Genomic DNA, 19539 nt, shown 5'->3' with positions numbered 1-19539 from the left:
CTTTCTGCTAATCTATGGAGTTTCTCACGAGAAAACTATTTTTGTCATAGTTTTCTATTTCTCTAATGCCAGCTGCCCGGAAATCTGTCATTAGATCTTCTCCTCCCATCTTACATCTCTCCAAGGTGTGCATGGGTCAATAAAGTCTAGGGATTTCATTTTTAAGGATGAGTTAATTTAAGGTAGAAGTCTTCTTCATCTGTTTCTGTGAGCTCTCCTGGAAAAGTTTTCTCTTTGCCCCCAAGGCTTCAAAAATCTTCACTCTACTTAATCTCAGCAACTCACAGTATCTCAAGTACTTTCTCTTTTGCTCAAAACCTACATTTTGAATACTCTATTCTTCCCAATACTCTTATCATGAATTAAAGGAGTTTTTTATACGATTATTGTTCATCTCCATAGCTTTAATAAAAAGATATTTCAGCTATTAAGCATCTTCTTATTCTCTCTCTCTTATTTAAAACTTAACTCTTTTCCTCACTGTTGCATTGGTGGTTCTATGATGTCTTCTCTATCTTAATTGTTTTTTTCTGTCTCTGTTGTTCTGAGAGAAGGAGTAATCTGTATGTTTACTCAAGGTAGTAAAAGAATTAGAGGCTTAAAAAGCTACAAGAGTTCATAGTATCAGGTTTCAGTCTAGCAGCAACAACTAAAAACTAAGCTCGTTGACTAACGCTGCTTCTTCCCCCCCTCCCCTCCACCCCGCGGCCTTGTCGGGGGGGGGGGGGGGGTGTGGAAAGAGGCCAAAACAGAGCCTTGTTACTTTGCCAAAAGTCAGAAGCGAAAGAGAGCAAGAGAACACTGTCTGTACTTCTTAAGGGGGTGTTTACAAGTTGAATTCACTTTTTAATGGTCAGGTCTGCTGTCAATTCTTGGAAATGACTGATAATTAGTCAGGAGGAAGAACTCTCATCAGCCACCAGCAGCTTTAACTTCCCCTCTTTCTTCAGCTTTCTTCTTTCATATAAAGGTAAAGCTACCCCATGACAACTATATAAACTGCTTCAAAGATCTGAACTGATCTGAAGAAGATGTCGTAACGTGAACCAAAAGCACAATGGCACATACGGGAAGAGGGGGAAGGACATAGCCGCAAAAAAGTGGGAGCTGTGTCCTAGAGAGCAGTGATTCTTAAAAGGATTACAAAAGACCTGCAGCTGAAAAAAACAAGCCATATATTGTGTCAAAATAGGTCAGCTGGGTTTGGGTGAATAAGCTGGGAGCAGCAAGAGGAAAAGGGAGTTTATTTCATCTCTATGGTGAAATAATGAGGCTATTACCAAAATGGTGTGTCCTGATTTCAGGATTTATAGCTCTTAAAGTATTAAAACAAATTCTTTCATCTAGAAATTTTTTTCTTTGATATATTGGCATAAAAATTATATTAAACTTTCACTTCTGACATTGTTGTTATCATTGTAAATGTTAAAAATTTGTTATTTTGAATCTGTGTGTTAGTTTTAAGCTTTATTCATGTCAATAAACTTTATGTGACTTATGATAGTAAACCTGACATCTATTGACTAGATCATCTAAGATAAGTCAGGAATTACTTTAGCCCCAAGTTAATTAAGTTCATTTTGAAACAAAGCAATTGATTTGCCTCTTTCTCTACCTCCCAAAATGACTTTTTGGTTTAGTATAGCTTACTTTTTAAAAAGACTTAGCAAAGGCTCCTCAATAAATTATAGTAACATTTTTGTGTTTAGTTTTGTTTAGTTTTGCTATGATGCTTCTATAGTTTCCATGTAATAAAAGTTAATGTGTATATCTGCTCCTAGGACAAAATACCATATGATATCAGTGCAGCCACCTCCACATGTTAAATAAATAAAAGTTATAATACTGACACCTAAAAGATGCAATTTTGGAATGTTTTTTATTTGACTAGGAATTTTTTTTTACAAAATTTACAAAATTACTTTGTCCTCAAGTTTTTTTCTATAGAAAAGTATGGGAGTAGAATTCCTTCTTACTTTATTAAAGATCTTCATATCCACAGAACTGTAGGTCTTAAATTTTAAGAGAAGAGACCAAATGCATTGGGCTGGATCTTGGTGCTGCAAGGCACCAGACCTGTGATCCCAGTAAGAAAGACACTCAGACTCTGTAAGGTATTGTTTAAAATACATTTATTAGCAAGCAAAAGAAAGAAAAGGAGAATAGATGAAGTTACTCCCCTTCAGATACTGAGAATCTTGATTTGTACAGCATGAGGTGCAGATTCTGTCTGTGTAGAGATTACCCAGCATGTTTTTCTTTTCAGCTGTTAGAGGATTTTTTTTTAAAGGAAGCATTTCTGTTCACTGCTTCAGCTGTCAGACAAAAGGGACATCCATGAGAGCTTGCTGTTGCACTGCTGGATAAAGCCAAGGCTGCAGAAGTGGCATCACACTGGGTAGCAAGTGGGAGCTGTCTGCAGGCTCCTGAGTGGTGAAAAGTTGGCTAAGCTTAGTTGGCTGAGGTTATCCTGTGGCTGAGGAATGCACTAAGCAGGGGCCTGCACCTGCTTAGCTTCACTGCTCTGTGTATTGCCAGACACTTCAGTTCTGCTTGTTTCTTACTGACACACTGCATTGCAATGCAAGGTCTGCATTCTTAAATGTGTGGCCGTGCCACTCTTGTCTAATTCATCCACCCTTGTTTGAAATTTTCAATCTATTCTCTGTATTATGGAACACTGCCAGAGACTGTTCCACTTGAAAATTTCTGGGTCTTTGTCAAACAGTATCCAGTTATGTATTCAAGACTGCCTCTGCTTGTTTCTTTTTGGAAAACTGATTTCAACAGGAGAATGACTTATTGACTTGAAAAAAGATGCTGCCATTTTTGTGTAACTCTTGAATTTGGAGTGTGACCTCCTCTGAAATGCAGCTATCAGAGAAGTTTTATTTTTGGTGATTCTGAACAATAGTTCTATCTATTTCTTATTTCAATCAGATCTTCAAGCAAATTACAGTAGCATCAAAGATTGAGACAGATAAATTTTGCCTGTTGTGTGCTATGAAAATTATCCATCTTAGTGAACTTCCAAAATTAGTATACAGTGATTTAGACTCTGTCAAAAGTGCTGCCATCAACAAGTCAACAGTAGTCTGAGAACAGCATGACTAGAAATAGAATGCTTTGTAGTTTCAGGAAAAAAACTTCCTTGCAGGGTGCCAGACTGTAATTTTCAGGAAGAATTTCAAAGGGGTTGTGCATTAAAGACTAAGATAATGATTCTAGAGATGATTCCTGTTGTATCATTAATTTTTATGCCGTAATCAATTTCCAGAAAGTATCAGGAGAAAACATTTTTCCAGGAAAAAAACTTCAACTGTACATATTTTTGTTGATACATATGACGTAGGAAAGAAAAGCCTTTTTTTTTTTAGCAATTGAATGTGTTCTTATATGGTTATTGCTTTACAGGATTTGGGAAAAGGATTTTTTATATTTATATTATGCATAGGCTCTGTTAATAGCTTTCTATTTTTCCTATCCTAGCTGTATTTCTGGAGTTTGTAAAATTGCATATGTATGAGATTTATAAAAACTACAAATATAGGCAATGAAATTATTGTTTTCAGGCCTTTAGACATTTTACCTTGACCCAAATGCTAGCAAGACATACAGGGTAATCCTGGAACTCAAGGATGAATGAAAATTTTACAGTGTAACAGGAATAAATCTTATGTCAATCTATTGGCAGCAGACTCCTACATTAGATTTCAACACCAGCAGAGGTATCCCACAATTGGAAATGAGTAAATCAAACGTGTCAAAGGGAGAAAATTAGGGACCATAAATTTGTTTTTATTGGCTGTCTATAAACCATAGTGTCCCAGACTGTGATAGATTGCACACTTCAGTGGTCAGACAATAGTTTTTTTTTTAAAGTAGCCTGACCATTTTATTATGCATTATTTCCTACTCAAGAGCCAAATTCTAAATATTTTTCCATTTGATTTCTCTTTGCCAGTATTTTATATACAGCTGCATATTAGGGCTCATTTCCTGTTCTGTTTTCCTGAGGATAAATTATGAGTTGAAAATGGTAATAATGTTGATTGCATTGGTGGGCTACAATGTTATCCTTCTGCACAGCCATGGGCCCATGCTGGATGACTACAGCAAATTTATGTATGCGATGGCACCGCTTAGAAGGTAGGTGGCTAACTCCAGTCTTTCTGAAGTTAAACACTACCCATGGAAGTTCTTATGTCATGGAACATATGTGTTTGGCTATGTAATCTGAGTCACAATGTAAAATCATTTTCCTCCTGCAGTTAATTTGATTTGTGATTAGAATAAATTAGAATTAAGTAAGTCTGGACAAGGCATTTAAAGCACATACTACAGGAAATAGAGTATGGTTTAATTTGCATTTTTGTCATAGAGGGTGTTACAAAGACGTCATCATCAAGTTTGTTAAGGCCTCAGGCTGCATGTGATGAAGGTTTTTAGAGCATATTTGCTAAAAATGGAAGAAAATCGTCTTCCCCAGAACTAGTACATAGCCTGAAATGTTTGCAAATTAAAAATTTAGTCTTAGCAATTGAAAAAATTAGTAGACCAACAGTTTAGGTATTTTTTTATTTTATTTTTCTGTGCCTATGTATCTTTAGTTTTTAGTGAGACTGCTGAAATCTTTGTTTTAGGTGATAATATGTAAGACCAAAACTATGACTCATGTCCTGTTATTCCTGTGTAAAATAGTTTTTTGGACAGCTGTAATTTCTATCTCATTTTCAAAACAAAGAGGTGGTTCTCTTCTGTGTATGCCAAGTGTATGGCACATGCCACATAAGAAAACCTGTATATTGAGAGTGTAGTTTCAATATAAATTTTTTCTGTGCTGTAACAGTCATGGAAAAGGATGTCAAATGAAAAATAATCTAAAAAAGAAAAAAAAAGTGTAGGTTTTCTTTGCACTTAAATCTAAAGACTACATTAACAAACCCTGGTCTTTGTTTCCATTTTATTAATGGAAACGGTATGGTGTGGAGAATCTGGGGACAGGTTGGATTGAGCTTGTGATTTTGGCAGCTTTGATTTTGTGAATCTAAGCTCTTTTGGTATTTTCCTTCCTAAATCTCCCAGCAAGGTTCTCGTTTCAGTAGTATGAGTAGGAAAGTTCTAGTGTGAACTGTTCCCATTACCTTTAGTGACTTCTGCAAAAACAGAGTTTTTAATAAACTGTACAAGATCTAGTTTGTGCCTCCTGAAATTCTCAGGTGAAGAGGTATCTTGCGAGTTAGGTTCTTTAGTTTCTGTTTCTTCATATTCACTGGATATGGTCGAGCTCTCTATGATGGAAATAGTGTTATTGCATTAAAAATCTATTTTTATTCTACTTGTATAGAATAAGCTACAAGTGCTCTCCATTTGCAAGTAAAAAAGGATATTATTTTTCCTAAATTGTCATTTTATTATTTGACTTCAAAACGTAGGCACATTTGAGGACAATGTAGTAGAACTATTTAAAGTTACATAATATAAATAATGATATTTCATCAAATAATATAGCATATCATATTTAAATGTTTTCAGTTTCTATACCAGAAAGTAGTACTTATAAGTTATGGTCTTACTTTTGTGCTTGAAGTAATAATGGTTTAACTTTCAAACAGCCTGCTTTACCTATGTTTTTATTTTATAGGCCAGGAATACTGAAGGACCTGAAGACAATGGGCTCAATTTCCTTATTCATATTCTTCATCACATTACTGGTTTTGGGTAGACAGGTAAGACGCACACTTCTCTTCACCTGCACCAGTGGACACAATTCCCACTGCCACATGAAGTCTGTCACCTTCTCAAAGAAGCACCTTTGTCCTGTTCTTTCCCATACCCTTGCAAAGGAGTGTCAGGAGCATCTATGTTCTTTCTTGCCTTCCAATACACCCTTAAAACTTACCAGTAACTATCACTGACATTATTCTGATAGTGTACTGTGTGACTATTGCTTGTCATTCTGACCGATACTGACTTGTTGCTTCCTGGTTTGCTCCCATCTGTCTGCATCCATCTGCTGTCTCCCTGATTGCTTAATTGCAAGCTATTTTCTTCACAGTCATTACAATTTGGTGCAGACACAGAAACAATATAGCGTTCACACAGAAGTGTACCACATGCTGAGGCCACAGTTGCACTAAAACTGTGACCCAACAGGAAACTACCTTTTTATTACCCAGTTGTGCTTTTCCAGAACAAATGTGATGTCAATGGTCTTACTCCATACTAAGCTGAAGGAAGATGCAAGGGCCATTTTTTCTCTAAATCCTCAGGCCTGTACAGGATTCATGGCTAAAAGGTGCAGTTCTAGACCATTGCTAGACCATTCTAGACCAATGCTGTGAACAAGACAGGGTTCATGAAATGGAAGAGGCAATCCATGTGAGATCTCATGAACAGCCTGAGCCTTCACAGACTGCAGCCATGGGAAGGACTTTATTCCAGACTGTCCTTAAATCATTCCTTTACATTACAATTCCTCAAAAGGTAATGACTGACATTTAAATTGCCATGCAGGCCCTGCAGGTTACTACACAAAAAAAATTCTTATCTGGCAGTTTCTGCAGTATTTATTGTAGTGAGGAACATCCTTCTTGATTTAGAAATAACATTCTTCATCTGCCTTGTCACCGGCAGCACATTAGAGTTTGTTCATTTGATGGTGGTGACAGAGTGGGTCTAGAGAACATCTACTTTCCTTCAGAAAGAAGGGTAAGTTCTTCATCTCATCAGTGGAGAATCTTTAGTCCTGTCAGCCCAAGTTTCAGATGGAGGCAGAAGGTACAATTCCAAGAATAAAGGAAAGAAGGAATATCATCTTCACTGGGAAAGATATCTTTGTGGGTTCAGTCAGATAAGCAAGAAAGTTTGTTTTGCACATAGCTAACAGGTGTTCTCTGTCACACCAACTAAGAAATGATCACGCAATGGAAAAAGTCTTCATTTTCAGAGCTGTAGGTCCAGGATCCTTGTCATGATAACACTTATTTGTATTTCTTCAGCCTTTTGCTTTAGATTTTTCTGCTAACTTATTCTCCTTTAAAGAAGGAGAAAAAAATTCTGCATTTTCAAACACTCTTAAGCAAAGTCTAAATATTGGAAAATGTTATGAACCAATTTTAATACATAACTGGTATAAAACCTGTCATTTTAAGCTACTGTTGGTGATATTGATTGGTAGCAAATGCTTGGAAAATAATAGGGGAGGAAATCAACCTGCATAGAGTGACCTTTCCAAGGACATATACTTTCCACCTTCTGCCGGTTGGTATTTCTGTGGCAGTGTTTAATTGCTATTGGCTGTTCTGCTTTCTGTTTCACTGTCTGATCCCTTTTTAACCCATTTTATCTTCCTGGTGTTCCCAACACTGATAATGAATTTCACAGTTTCATAAAAATTCATGTGACAGTGTCTGTCTTTCTGTTTTTAAACTTCTTTTCTCCTTTCATTGAGTGGCTCCTGCAGGATGCTGTTGAGCCATCCTGGCAGTGTCAACAAAGTTAAATTCTTCCTTACCCTTCTTCCACAGAGAGTAATATACAAGTAATTTCTCTGATAGTTATTGCTACTTTTTCTTTTTAAGATATCTGATTATTTTAAAAATGCTAAAGATAATAGCCACTGATGACAAGGGTGGCCTTTCCATTTCCCTTCAGCTGCCATGGGTGCTCTTCTGTCCCCAGGATGAGTAACCAAAAAGTTCATCCAAACAAAAAGTTGATGCTTTCCTGAAAGCCTAGCTTGTGAACATGCTCACCACTGATCACAGAGATGCCTGTCCTGAATCAAAAGCAGAGGCAAGGGATAAGTCTGTGGTTCAGTGGGGATGAAGAGAGGGAGAGTTAGTATATCACTACATGGTTTATGAGCCTACTTAATTCTTTTAGCTGCACAGCTAAACTGGAAGAAGTAGACCTTCCCTCAGCTGCTTATTCTTATCCTTTTGTCTCCTCACTTTTACTGGAACAGCTCGCCATGAAGGTGTATAGTGGATCAAAATAGGGAAATGTTCAGGATTAAAAATAAGCCCTGCAGAAATGGTTGGTTTTGAGCCAGATCTATTTTCAAGATTTATGGCATGGCTACAGCAATGCTTGTGCCAGAAGAATGGGAGTGAACAGACAAAAGTGAGGAGGAGAAAGCAAAACTGGTTTTTTTGATGGCCCTGCCAGCATAGGCAACAACCATTTCCTGACACTGAGACACAGTGACTCATTTCACCCTTCATACAGATCTCTAGAGTTACTTAATAATGGGCTGGTGATGGGCAGACCATGTGTTGAGAATGGTGACCCTTCCACCCTTCCCAGGAGAATCCAGATTGGTGTGGGCTTGACTGTGTAAGGAGTGTGCTCACATTTAAACACTGTTAAGTACTGAATCTCTCTTACAATCTGCTTTGAGTCCAGTATTGACATAGCCTGTGAATTCCTTTCTCAACAGTACCTAAAATACTGTGTCCCATTACCCTACATTACTGTAGGCTGGCTGTAAATTTTTTCCATGATTGATTATAATGTAGTTATCCACACTGAATTTCACTGGTAGTTTTACTGCTGAGGTGCTTGTGGCAATTTCCCTGAACTGTAAAAACTGTTTCTTTGTTGTCTCTGTTCTGTTTTTTTAGTGAGCTTTTATTTTGTGAGGAAATTCTTCCCTTTTTGAGCAAAATAATCTCTTCAAAAGCCTCTTCTGAAAGAATTCAATGAAAACTTATTTTGAATTTCACTGCTAGTCACATGACCATTTACTTCTTTGTAGTAGATGGAGGCATGTTTACTGAAAGTATGTCAACTCTTCCAATTGTACCAGCTTTAGCCAGTATGTCTAAATAGCTCTCTTCCTTACCATTCACTGTTTTTTTATGAAGTACCTTGCTCTATTGTTCCTTCTTCTTTTCCAGATATTTGCCTTATATCTGTACCATTTGTCAGTTCTCTGAAACTCTGTTTCAGATCAGGATATCCACCGAAAGTTTCATATAATGGAAACAAACAAACAAAAAACAAAAACAAAAAACCAAAAAACAAAACAAACAAACAAAAAAACAGCAAAAAAACAAACCCACAATTTAAAGTTAATAAGCCAGAGCTTTTCTCTCTTGGAAATATGATATGCTGACTTTTCTAATTTCAAACCAAATTGTAGAATACATTCTGATTTTTATTTTCTGATCCCTGAGTTCTCTTTGCCCTTTTTTAGAGCAGCCTAAATTTAATTAAGTAAATAGTAAGGTAGTAAAAAAATTATCTGTTTGATACTAGCTTTTAAAAAAGCAACATCTTTTTTTGAAAATTTCACTTAGCTACCACCTTTTCTTTTCAATGCAAAGTTGGTACAATGTATGGATATCTAATTTCAGCAGCCATCTGTGTTACTTTTGTCAATTTGTGCCAAGAATCTTGACATCTCAGGGTTTTATTGGATTTTTTCTTCATGAATACTGTTGGTGGATTTTGAATTTACCTCTATGTGTATTTATATGTATACTAATCATAAATTATTAAGATGTATAAATATCTAGAATATATATATAAAAGACATTCTGAAAAAGTGACTGCATGTATCTTGCATCAAGTGGACAGTTCTGCAAAAATCCCTAATCATGACCTCACACTTTATAGGACTGATAATTGCCACTTAATACAGGCACAATGACAGAGCAACAATAAAATCCTATTTCCAAATTGCTGCAGAAATCTGTTCTCAGGTTCTCTGTACCTTTATGATTGTCTGTACAAGTATTTAAGTCTCTGTCTACTCTTCTTTTGCTTATAGTTTGCAAATATCCTTTAGTAACATATAATTATTTAAAATATCCATATATAATCCATATCTATATATATTAATTTAAATATATATAATTATTTAAAATATCTAGCTTCTTTGTTTATTTGACATCCAAAGTCCAGATTTCTGGGATGCAGCATGATCCACTCTTAAGATGTCAAGATGCTTTTTATTTCAGAAGAATGTCACTTTTGAGTCAGAATAGCCAGATTATTTCTTTTGCAGTGCATTTAAGGTTTGAATTATATCCTTAGTGTTGTCCTTAGTATGTCCTAGCATAGGTATCAGCACAAAGAGGATTTCATGTTATGGATGTTTCCTTTCAGTTTTGTAATTGAATATTTAAATAGTACCTGGCCCTTTTCAACTAATTTAAAAGGAACCTGAGTGTATTTCTCTCTATGCATTTAAGTGGCGGACTCATTTTCCTCTTACTGTTTTTTCATCCTGCAAGTATTTGGCAGATACAGTATTTGCTTAATCAGTTTTTTCTTTTATTACCTTTTAAAAGCTTGCCAAATCATTTTAATACATCTAATTTCAACTTTATACTCTTATCTTCAGCTGTGATCTCAGTAGAATGCCCGTGAATCATTCTGAGATGTGACAGCCACTGTCCAGTCAGAAGAACTACTCTAATTTTTTAGGTCAATGCTTACTGACTGCTAATAACAATATCCAAATTAAGTTTTTCTATACAAAGATGTCATCATAATCATATTCTTCCGGTTAATAACATAGTCTTCATTGAGATTGCCTGCTAGTGTTAAATCATTAAGACTATATTGAAATAGCTCTTAATTTTTATCAGGTCAAATGAGATAAGCTGGAGGAGGCTTTACTGTGGAAATAATGCCACAGAATTTTTGACAATACATTGACAATATTGAAAGCAAGTGGAGAGAGCTCCACAAAAGTGCAGTTTTATTACTTTTTCACCACCTTTCCAGTGAAATTTGATCTCAAAACATACTGATACTCCAAGGATGTTAGGTATTTTCATATGGTTCCAGGTATTGTTCTTATGGTTCCTAGAAAGCTACTATGAAAACTCAGGGACAAAAAGAAAAGCAGGATAAAGTATTACAGAAAGGAATGTAAAAGCAACCAACCAATCAACAAAAAAGCAACTAACAAAACCAAAACTCATCTGAATTGGCACAACTAACTGGGCCATTTTTTTATAGTCTGATCATGATTTGATATACTGAATGTATATTATAGGCTGTATAATGTATCAATAGGCTGTTTTCTTCTTGACAGTCTGGTTGCATGGCATAAGTTCAAGTTAGTAAAAGTTAGGGTCTTCCTGAAATGCCCGTTATTTTAAGTGAAATTCTACACTTACAAAATAATATTAAGTTGCAGAACTATAAATTGTTTCCATTACAGTGTTTGATTTCTGGAATGAATTTCTACTCAAGCCTGAGAGTAGATAAATAAATCTTCCATTGTTTAAAGAACCTTGCAACTTTTCTTATTTTCTCCTGGGCCTTTTTGTTAGATTTGATAAAATGTATGTCACAAAGTGTACGCTTGGGGTGTGCCTTCTGTGGGATTTGGAATTAATTTGAGTAGCCAAATAATAGCATTGTAGGGGTTGTGTACTTTGTTTATTTTGTCTCTTAAACCTATCCTCCAACAGGACAAGATGCCTATTGTTTCTTTACTTCTGTGTCCTCTTGTAACAGAATGAATATTACTGTAGGTTAGACTTCCTGTGGAAGAACAAGTTCAAAAAAGAGCGTGAGGAGATTGAAACCATGGAGAACCTAAATCGGGTGCTTCTGGAGAATGTGCTTCCAGCCCACGTAGCTGAACACTTCTTGGCAAGAAACCTGAAGAATGAGGTCAGCTGTCTCTATATATCCTCTACTTTGTAAGAAAGTACCCTGGAAATACTATTTAATGCTGTTTTGAACAGTAGGTCCTTACAGTGAAAATATAAAATTACAGTCACTTTCATTTCCCCTTCCTTCCTATAAGGTTAGCTTTACAGCATTGAATGCACCATAATAACCTGAAATAAAAATGCAACATTTTCCTAAGTGGCAATGCACTTTGCCTATTGAAGGACAGTAAAAACAGGTGAGGAGGAGGAAGAACAGAATGCTTGAATCAACATGCGTTTAATTTTAAATCATACGAATTCAGATACTTTTTCCTCCGTGATCAGAGTTGAAACCAGGTTCTGAATATTCTCCTGTTCACTGGAGAGCTTGTTTATTAGAATGAAAATTAACCTTTTCCCTGAACCAGTGACTATGTTAATTCTGGAAAGATGTTCTGAACACTGAATTACCTGCTTACTCATTGCTTAATGGACCTAATCCAAGCACCAGAAAAGTCACCTAAAAGGTCCATTTTTACTCTTCTGGAAACTAGATTTTCTCCTAATATTCCTTTACAGTAATAATAAAGAAAATAAAAATCAGTAAATAAATAAATCCATTTAGAGAGAGTAACAGCTATAGACATCTTAAATGTAAGAGTTTGATTTACTTGTGCATGCCAAATAATTGTTTCGAAACTGACAAAAGAATGCAGATATAGGGATTCATTTTTGATCTCCTGAGCCAAAAAGGACAACATCTTTCTTCCCTTTCACTGTAGTTTGCATTAAGCAGTACTAATCAGGACTGCATTTCAATACTTTAGTATTCCCTGCAAATATTCATTTGGGAGCTAACGTCAAACAAAAGTTGCTGTGGGGTTCCTTTGAATGCAGTGAAGATGCTGGCTGGAAGCCAAGTTGACTCAGCTCCAATTCTCAGTTAAGGCATGAAACACAGCAAACCATCAGGAGATTGCTTTTTTGATTATGTGCTACTCTACCTCAGCTCCCCAGCAGTGCAACACTATCTGCTTACCTTTGTATTGACTATTGGATTTGTCTTGTCACCCCTTAAGATTCTTAGATTGGAATGAGTTTATTTAATTTACTGAAGCACAGAAATGGTAATGTGGTGAGCACCCTAACTCATGTCAGGTGAAGTAAAAATTATTTTACATAATTTTAATGACATCCATTAAAAAAACCCCAAAAACTCAAGTTGTTCCTTGTTTTGTTTCTTTCTACAGTTTTCAAAGGAAGGCCCATTCAAATCTCTGATAGTATTCAGAAATAAAAGTATCTGTCATGTCTTTAGATTTGTTTCAATGTCAGCAAGGTTGTGTATGTAGATACACCTAAAGATGTTAGGGCAGTTACACACTTGTTTTCTCTGTGTGGATACCTAAGTCAACAGATATGACATTGAAATTTGTCCACATTTTCCTTAGCTCCAAACATTCAAGTTAGTATAGTTTTATGTGTGTTCTCTTCTATTTAAAAGAAATTCCGAGATTAAGAAGACAGATGAATATTCTATTTCAAAATACTACGTCCCTTAATATTTTGCATGCAGCTGTATGGAGAAAAGGGAAAACAAACTGTGCTGCTTAAAAAGAAGGCAGGCAGAAAAATTGAAAAGGGAAAAAGTGAGTGGATGAATGCTAATGGGGAGCAGCGGGACTGTAGTTTCAAATGACCATTATAGCAGGATATACATTGACTAGTGCTAATACACCAAAAGCAAAGTTCCTTCAGAGCAAATAATAAAGGTTTGTTTGCTTTACTAGAACCTCCAGAGCTGGGTTTCTGCTTATGGTCTGCATGCTGGATACAAGACAGGTTATTTTCCAGTTGAGAGAAAGACGGGCTCAAATCTAAAATGAAAAGTAGGAAAGAGGGACAGGATTAAATATATCTGCACCTGGCTTTTGCAGTTTTCTCTTTAATGCTTTTATCCTTCAGATTCTCTATTAGTAAAAAGTACTTGGGAGCTTTTTGCTGCAAGCTAACTGGCAAGCCCATCACTGAGCAAGAGGAATTGTGCTTTATGAGCTACAGGATGGAGCTAGCACCTTACTTAGAGCAAAAATTCTGCCCCAGAGAAGCTGACCACCGTAGCCTTCCAAGGGATAGAATTAGACTGGTTTTCCTTCTCGATCCCAGGAAGATCTTCAGGCACTGGAGATGAGGGGACAGTAAAAAGAACATAACTTGCAGAATTTCAGATGTTATTAAAGAGGAAAAAGGCTTGAATGCAAAGGACAGGATGATTTTGTTTTTGTTAAAAAACCTGTTCCTTCCTAGAATGGTATTGCATTTATTTTTATGACTACCCATTTTGGAGAGTACTGTTTCAAGAGAAGAACTTTCAGGAAAATTAAGGCACTCAGTTGTAACATCCTATATTATTTTGATCTAAATAAACTAGCTGGGGATGTCTCCTTAAATTCTCTGAAATTTATTGTGATAGACAGAACTACTACTTATCTGGTTACAAATAGTGTCGCTTGTTGTTGTTTCCATGATGGTGCTATGATATTGAGCATTATCCATAATGGATATTGCCCCAGTATTAGATAGGAAGGAGGACAAATAGGTTGCTATAACTCAAGTTACAGGGAAGGTGACCTGAGGAAATAGAAGTAAAGCTGGGTTAACCACAGAATGTAGTCTCTGTACCTTGTTAGGGAAATACTCCCATCTGACCATCCAGGAGCTACCCTGGCAGTCACACCTGCACCACCTGAGCTGGGAATGAGTCCCCTTCACAGTGGGCAGCTCCAGTGAGCCAACAGGTGCTCCACCTGACTCTCCACACACAACACACTCACAGTCAGACCAGTTTTCCTTACTGGCTTGACCTCTGGGTTTAGTCACAGAATTCTGGATTTAATTATGGTGCAACAAGAGAATAAAGCTTGAGCTGTGAATTGCAACAATATATCCCATCCCTACAGCACACAGTCATGGTGGAGCTTCAGCAATACTATAGGTATAGAATCCTTTGAAAACACAGGAGGCACAAAAATCTAGTAATGAATAATTTGTCTCCTCCAGCTGCTCGTGTTCCTCCCTGTCCATCATTAGTTTCATGTTTGCTCAGAAACTTCCTTCACACCCATGATGGGATGAAACAGTCAGCTGTTTTCCCATCATTCTGTTATTTTTTAGTTATACATCAGCAGTTAAGATCCACCATGTCTGTCCACATCTGTGTACAGGCACACCACGTTCTTCCAAAAGGACACACTGACTGTCAAATTGCAAAATCCAAGTTTTTCTAAGTAAAAAGGGAAATAATATCTTATGCTTCTTGAACTCACAGAATAAATCCTTTTCATGTGAGCACTGAAATCCCGTTTTACTCAAATAACAACTTGAAGATAGTTTTACATTAGATAAAGCCTGTGCTAGTTTTGGAGTATTTAATATTTAGTAAAAAAGAAAAAATATTTATAAAAATTATTTTTTGAAAGAAGCTGCTGAGAGTTTTTTTCTGTGCTTAGAAAAAACTAATAGCTGGCTAATTTTAAAAATAAACAACTGATAAAACTATTAAGAAGTTAGATTTGCCTCTATGAGGTTTACATTTTAAAAATAAACAAGCCTTTTTTTACTTCTGGCTTTGAAAGGTAACTAGGCTCTAGTAGAGCTAGCCCTGCTCTTCCTGTGCCCTGCATGGCTTGGGGAGAGCCAGGCTGGACCCCAGAAGCTCCTGGGTGTGGGACAGGAGGCCAGAGGGGCCCAGGCTGGTCTGGGCTACAGCCGTAAATATTTTGCTAACACTAAGCTTTTTTTCTCTCTTGGCTTGGGCAGAGCCAGGGTTCACTGTGCCCTAAGCTGAGCTAGGCTTTTCTTTTCTTCCCAGCAGCTGCTGGGCAAAGAGAGGGGCCCAGCGTGGCCTGAAATTTATTACTGTGACTGCTGCAGCTACTGCTTATGACTGTCTTTAGGCTTGGGTGAGATATTAACTCTTGTACTACACAGATGACACTTGCAGACCCTGATCTTTTCTCAAAGAAAAAAAAAGTAACGACACATAAAAAAACAACATGAAAACACCAAGGTCAGTAAAAAAAAAAAGTCCAGCTTCAGATAGAAAGAGAATGAGAAGATGCTTTAATGGAGCTAAAAGTTCTTTTAGTAAGACTATGAAAATAAATAATAATACACTGAAATATCTCAATTTGTGAGAGACTATAGAAAGATAAAGTATTCAAACTGTAGATGGGAGCAAAAGTATCCATGAGAAACCAAAATAAGTGCTGAAAAGACTGTGATCTCATGAAAAGCTTGAACAGAAAAAAAGAGAGTGATAAAAATCCTTTGACTCCAGGGAAAAAAATAAAAGACCTGTATTCTCAGAAACAAAAACAATTGCAGAAGCAGATAAAGAAAACCTTTGCTTTTAAACAGCCCATCCTTAAAATAATACCCCGTAATTTGATGTGGCCCATAAATGCAGCTGTAAAAGGCTGTGAAAATGAGAAGAGTTTTCATGACTGCAAATCTTTTCCCAGGCAGCTGCTATTCATAAAATCAAAAAGGCAGAGAGAATTGTTTCTTGTAAAGAAGTCTCCATAGCATTACAAAAAAAAAGGTTCCTCTCCCTATAAGAACTAATAAAAAACTATTGTAAAGCTAGAAACTAATTCAAAATCCAAAATTTTGTCTCTACTTTATCAGTTAAGAAAAAAAAAGAAGTCAGGAAAGGGGAGGAAAAAGTTCTAAAAGTTTTATTCTAATGCTTCTAATTCTTTTAGTCCTGTTAACAAAATTTTCTTTATACCTTTTAAGTTTTAAATCTATTTTTCCCTTCTCCTAATCCATATCTCACAACAAAAAATAAGTAAGTACACTAGTAATTTTAGCCAGCACTAATCCCACCACATTATTTAGTGCGTTAGCCAAGAAACTCAAATTCACTAATCTAAACCATTACACAGCCTCTTCTATTGCTGTGTCTACTTTTGTTTATAGAAACTATTTATTTTTTAAGTATTAGTTTAATAAATTTTCTTTCGTTCTGCCTTTTTTGGGGGGATATGAATTTGTCCTGAAAGAAGAGATAGTCTAATGTTGAAGGGCAGTGGAAAGGAAACTGAAGGGGTAGTAGGAGGTGGCCATTTTTAGCACCAGAATCTTTCTGTGGAGAAGAGATATTCTTCTCTAATAGGCAGTGCAGACTCTGCCATAAGTAAGTTTCAGTTCAGGTGACTTCTTTCTTTTTGCCCCAGCTCTTTTTTATGCAAAAGAAAGCGTAATTATTTTGACCTCTTAGGCATATTGTCATTTTAAGTTAGGAACTATCAATCAGGATCATACTGCATTATACATTTGTGATACAACGAGTTTGTGATTTTGGTTCAGTTTTTTAGTCAGTACAATAACAAACAGCTGTTTGTTTTTGTTAATAATAAATTGGATATTGTTTTACAAAATACATTTTCAGCCATGCAAGCCATACTAAATTATCTTCATAAGAAGTCTCAGAGATGGGCTCTATCTAATAATTTGTGAACATTTTGTTTAAATAGAGTTAATGTTCAGGAAGAAAAAAAATCATTACAGTATTATCAGCTTTATATATTAAGTCTCTTTTATGAACAGGTTGATGCATTGTTTAAAATTAATAAATGCAACTAAATGCAAAAAATATGCAACCTCCCTCTTAAGGCATTCTAACTACTACACACCTCTGTTTTTAGATCCTGGACACTGCATGTTAATAAGGAAACGTATTTACAGCTGAGTATGATAAATTTTTTTCTTCATTCTGTTTTCTTTACAGGATCTGTATCATCAGTCATACGACTGCGTCTGTGTCATGTTTGCATCTGTTCCAGATTTCAAGGAATTTTACACAGAATCTGATGTAAATAAGGAAGGGTTGGAATGTCTTAGGCTGCTAAATGAGATCATTGCGGACTTTGATGATGTATGTTCCTACAAGAATGATTGACATATGATTTCAATCTTACTAATTCATGATATGCAACAGTCAGAAAACATACTTGGAGAGTGGAAAAGCTGTCAGAATATACTTATGGGGACTATTAACGGAAAAAAGAGTTTTATGTGGAATAAATCAGATATTGATCTGATATCATATTCAATTGCTTTTTATTTGCTATAATGAGAATCCTAGGTGTACTTTTTTTTTTTTTTTTCCCTTCAGCTGCAGCTCTTGAGGCAGTTACATTAAATGTTATGTATTAACCACAGGTTCTAAATACAAATGTGCAAAGTCGGGTATAACTTTGTGTTATACCTGATCTGCACTGATCATTTGATACAAGAAAATCAAAATATTGTAAAAGTTTTAATATCCCATTCTCTGAAGTCAGAAGCAAGTAGCGAGCATGACTACAGGTGGACAGGGAAAAGGCATCTATAAAGTTCTCACTGAAAACATTATTTCTGTATAAGGGAGTTAACTCAGAGTGCAGTGTGAATTTGTGGATCTGCAGCTATAGAGGGTATTTTAGCAGTAAACCCATTTGGAGAGCATTGGGTGCCCAGTGTTCAAAACAAATTGGGATATATGAACTAAAATCCTTGGATTTTCACCCCATTGACATGGACTATTCCACTGGCATAGAATAAATGCTTACTTTCAGAAAGCTGCCTAAAACTTAAATGTTGGCTGGCAAGGTGATCCAGTTCCAATATCACATGAATGCAAAGTCTACTGACTTTTAAAAATGTAAAATAAGATAGGATTCATTCTCGCTGCTATAAATTTCATCCCTTTTATAGTAAAAAGGTATTTTAGAAGACAGAAATCCCCTTTCCTTGGAGTTCTATAGCCACTGTTTTATCTATCTTTAAGTCCTTCATTCCTTCATTCTGTATATATTTGTGAAACCATTTGAGGTCCATACAGAAACTGTTCTAAGAGTTGATTCTCTGACTGGTGTTAAGAGTAACAGGGCTGCTGATCTGAATAATGAATGACTGTCCTTATTTTACAGTTATTGTCAAAGCCAAAGTTCAGTGGTGTTGAAAAGATAAAGACCATTGGAAGCACTTACATGGCAGCAACAGGACTGAGTGCTACACCCAACCAAGAGCAGTGTCAGGTACAGGAAAATGTTTCTGCTTAACAAAAAGCATACTGAAATGAAGGCTAGAATTTTGTTCACCAGGCTGCAGGTTATGTATAATAATGTGGTCTAGTTTTTTCTTATTAACATAGATTATATTGTACTGGACAAGTATATACTTTAGCAGTCTGTGAATTTTTATTCATATTGCAGTTTGAAAATTCCACCTGTGTTCTTGCTAAAACAGGCTTTCTACTCAAAATACAGTACAGCATTTTATTCCTATGTGCTGCATCAGGACTGGATTTACAGAGCATACAAAAGATTGCAAGAGTTAATGTTTTCCATTGAGCTGGGAGGGAGATTTGCTTTAGTAACTATACACCTATAGAACCCTCAGACTCAGCATTGCAAATATGTTCCTTTGTTTCTAGTTTACTTAATATGGTAGGATTAGGAACTGCAGTCAGTGGAAATCCAGTTCAGAGAAGCAGTTCATAACTTATTCAAAAACTTTGCTTTTGCCTTGATCTTTAGAGTACTACGGGATAGTGAGAGAGACAGCAATTAAGAATCAACAGTCTTGTTGATTAAATCCTTAAAGCTAAGGATTAATATGCTCTTGTCAAATTCATGTTCCTTCTAAACACAAACAATTACCACATGAACTATAGACCCTAAGGATCCTGAAGACAAGGAATTATTTTAAATTAGCTCTGACATTTAATACAGGGAGGTGAAGGGAATGAAGAAAATGCAGAACTTCAGACTGAAGATGTGAAGACATAGAGAGCTCTCCATCACAACTAAAACTGGTGCATTCAGAGGAAGAAATTTATCATTTGAGTTATTTCCACAATCAGGAGATC

At 36.0% G+C, this 19539-nt stretch overlaps 1 protein-coding gene across 6 annotated transcripts in view; it reads left to right on the top strand.

The window, feature by feature from the left end:
* ADCY2 (adenylate cyclase 2) overlaps window positions 1-19539 on the top strand; it is a 276092-nt gene that overhangs the window by 247841 nt on the left and 8712 nt on the right. For all 6 annotated transcript variants that reach the window (XM_015617679.3, XM_033512153.1, XM_015617680.3 and 3 more), the window contains 5 exons: window positions 3965-4149; window positions 5645-5729; window positions 11482-11640; window positions 17416-17562; window positions 18599-18706. In XM_015617679.3, coding sequence (XP_015473165.1) covers window positions 3965-4149; window positions 5645-5729; window positions 11482-11640; window positions 17416-17562; window positions 18599-18706 — 684 coding nt within the window. The remainder of the gene's footprint in view (window positions 1-3964; window positions 4150-5644; window positions 5730-11481; window positions 11641-17415; window positions 17563-18598; window positions 18707-19539) is intronic.

This window comes from Parus major, chromosome 2, assembly GCF_001522545.3.
Source record: "Parus major isolate Abel chromosome 2, Parus_major1.1, whole genome shotgun sequence".
Taxonomy (NCBI): Eukaryota; Metazoa; Chordata; class Aves; order Passeriformes; family Paridae; genus Parus; species Parus major.
The sequence above is the reverse complement of the archived record's forward strand: the minus strand, read 5'-3'. Positions and strand labels throughout refer to the sequence as shown.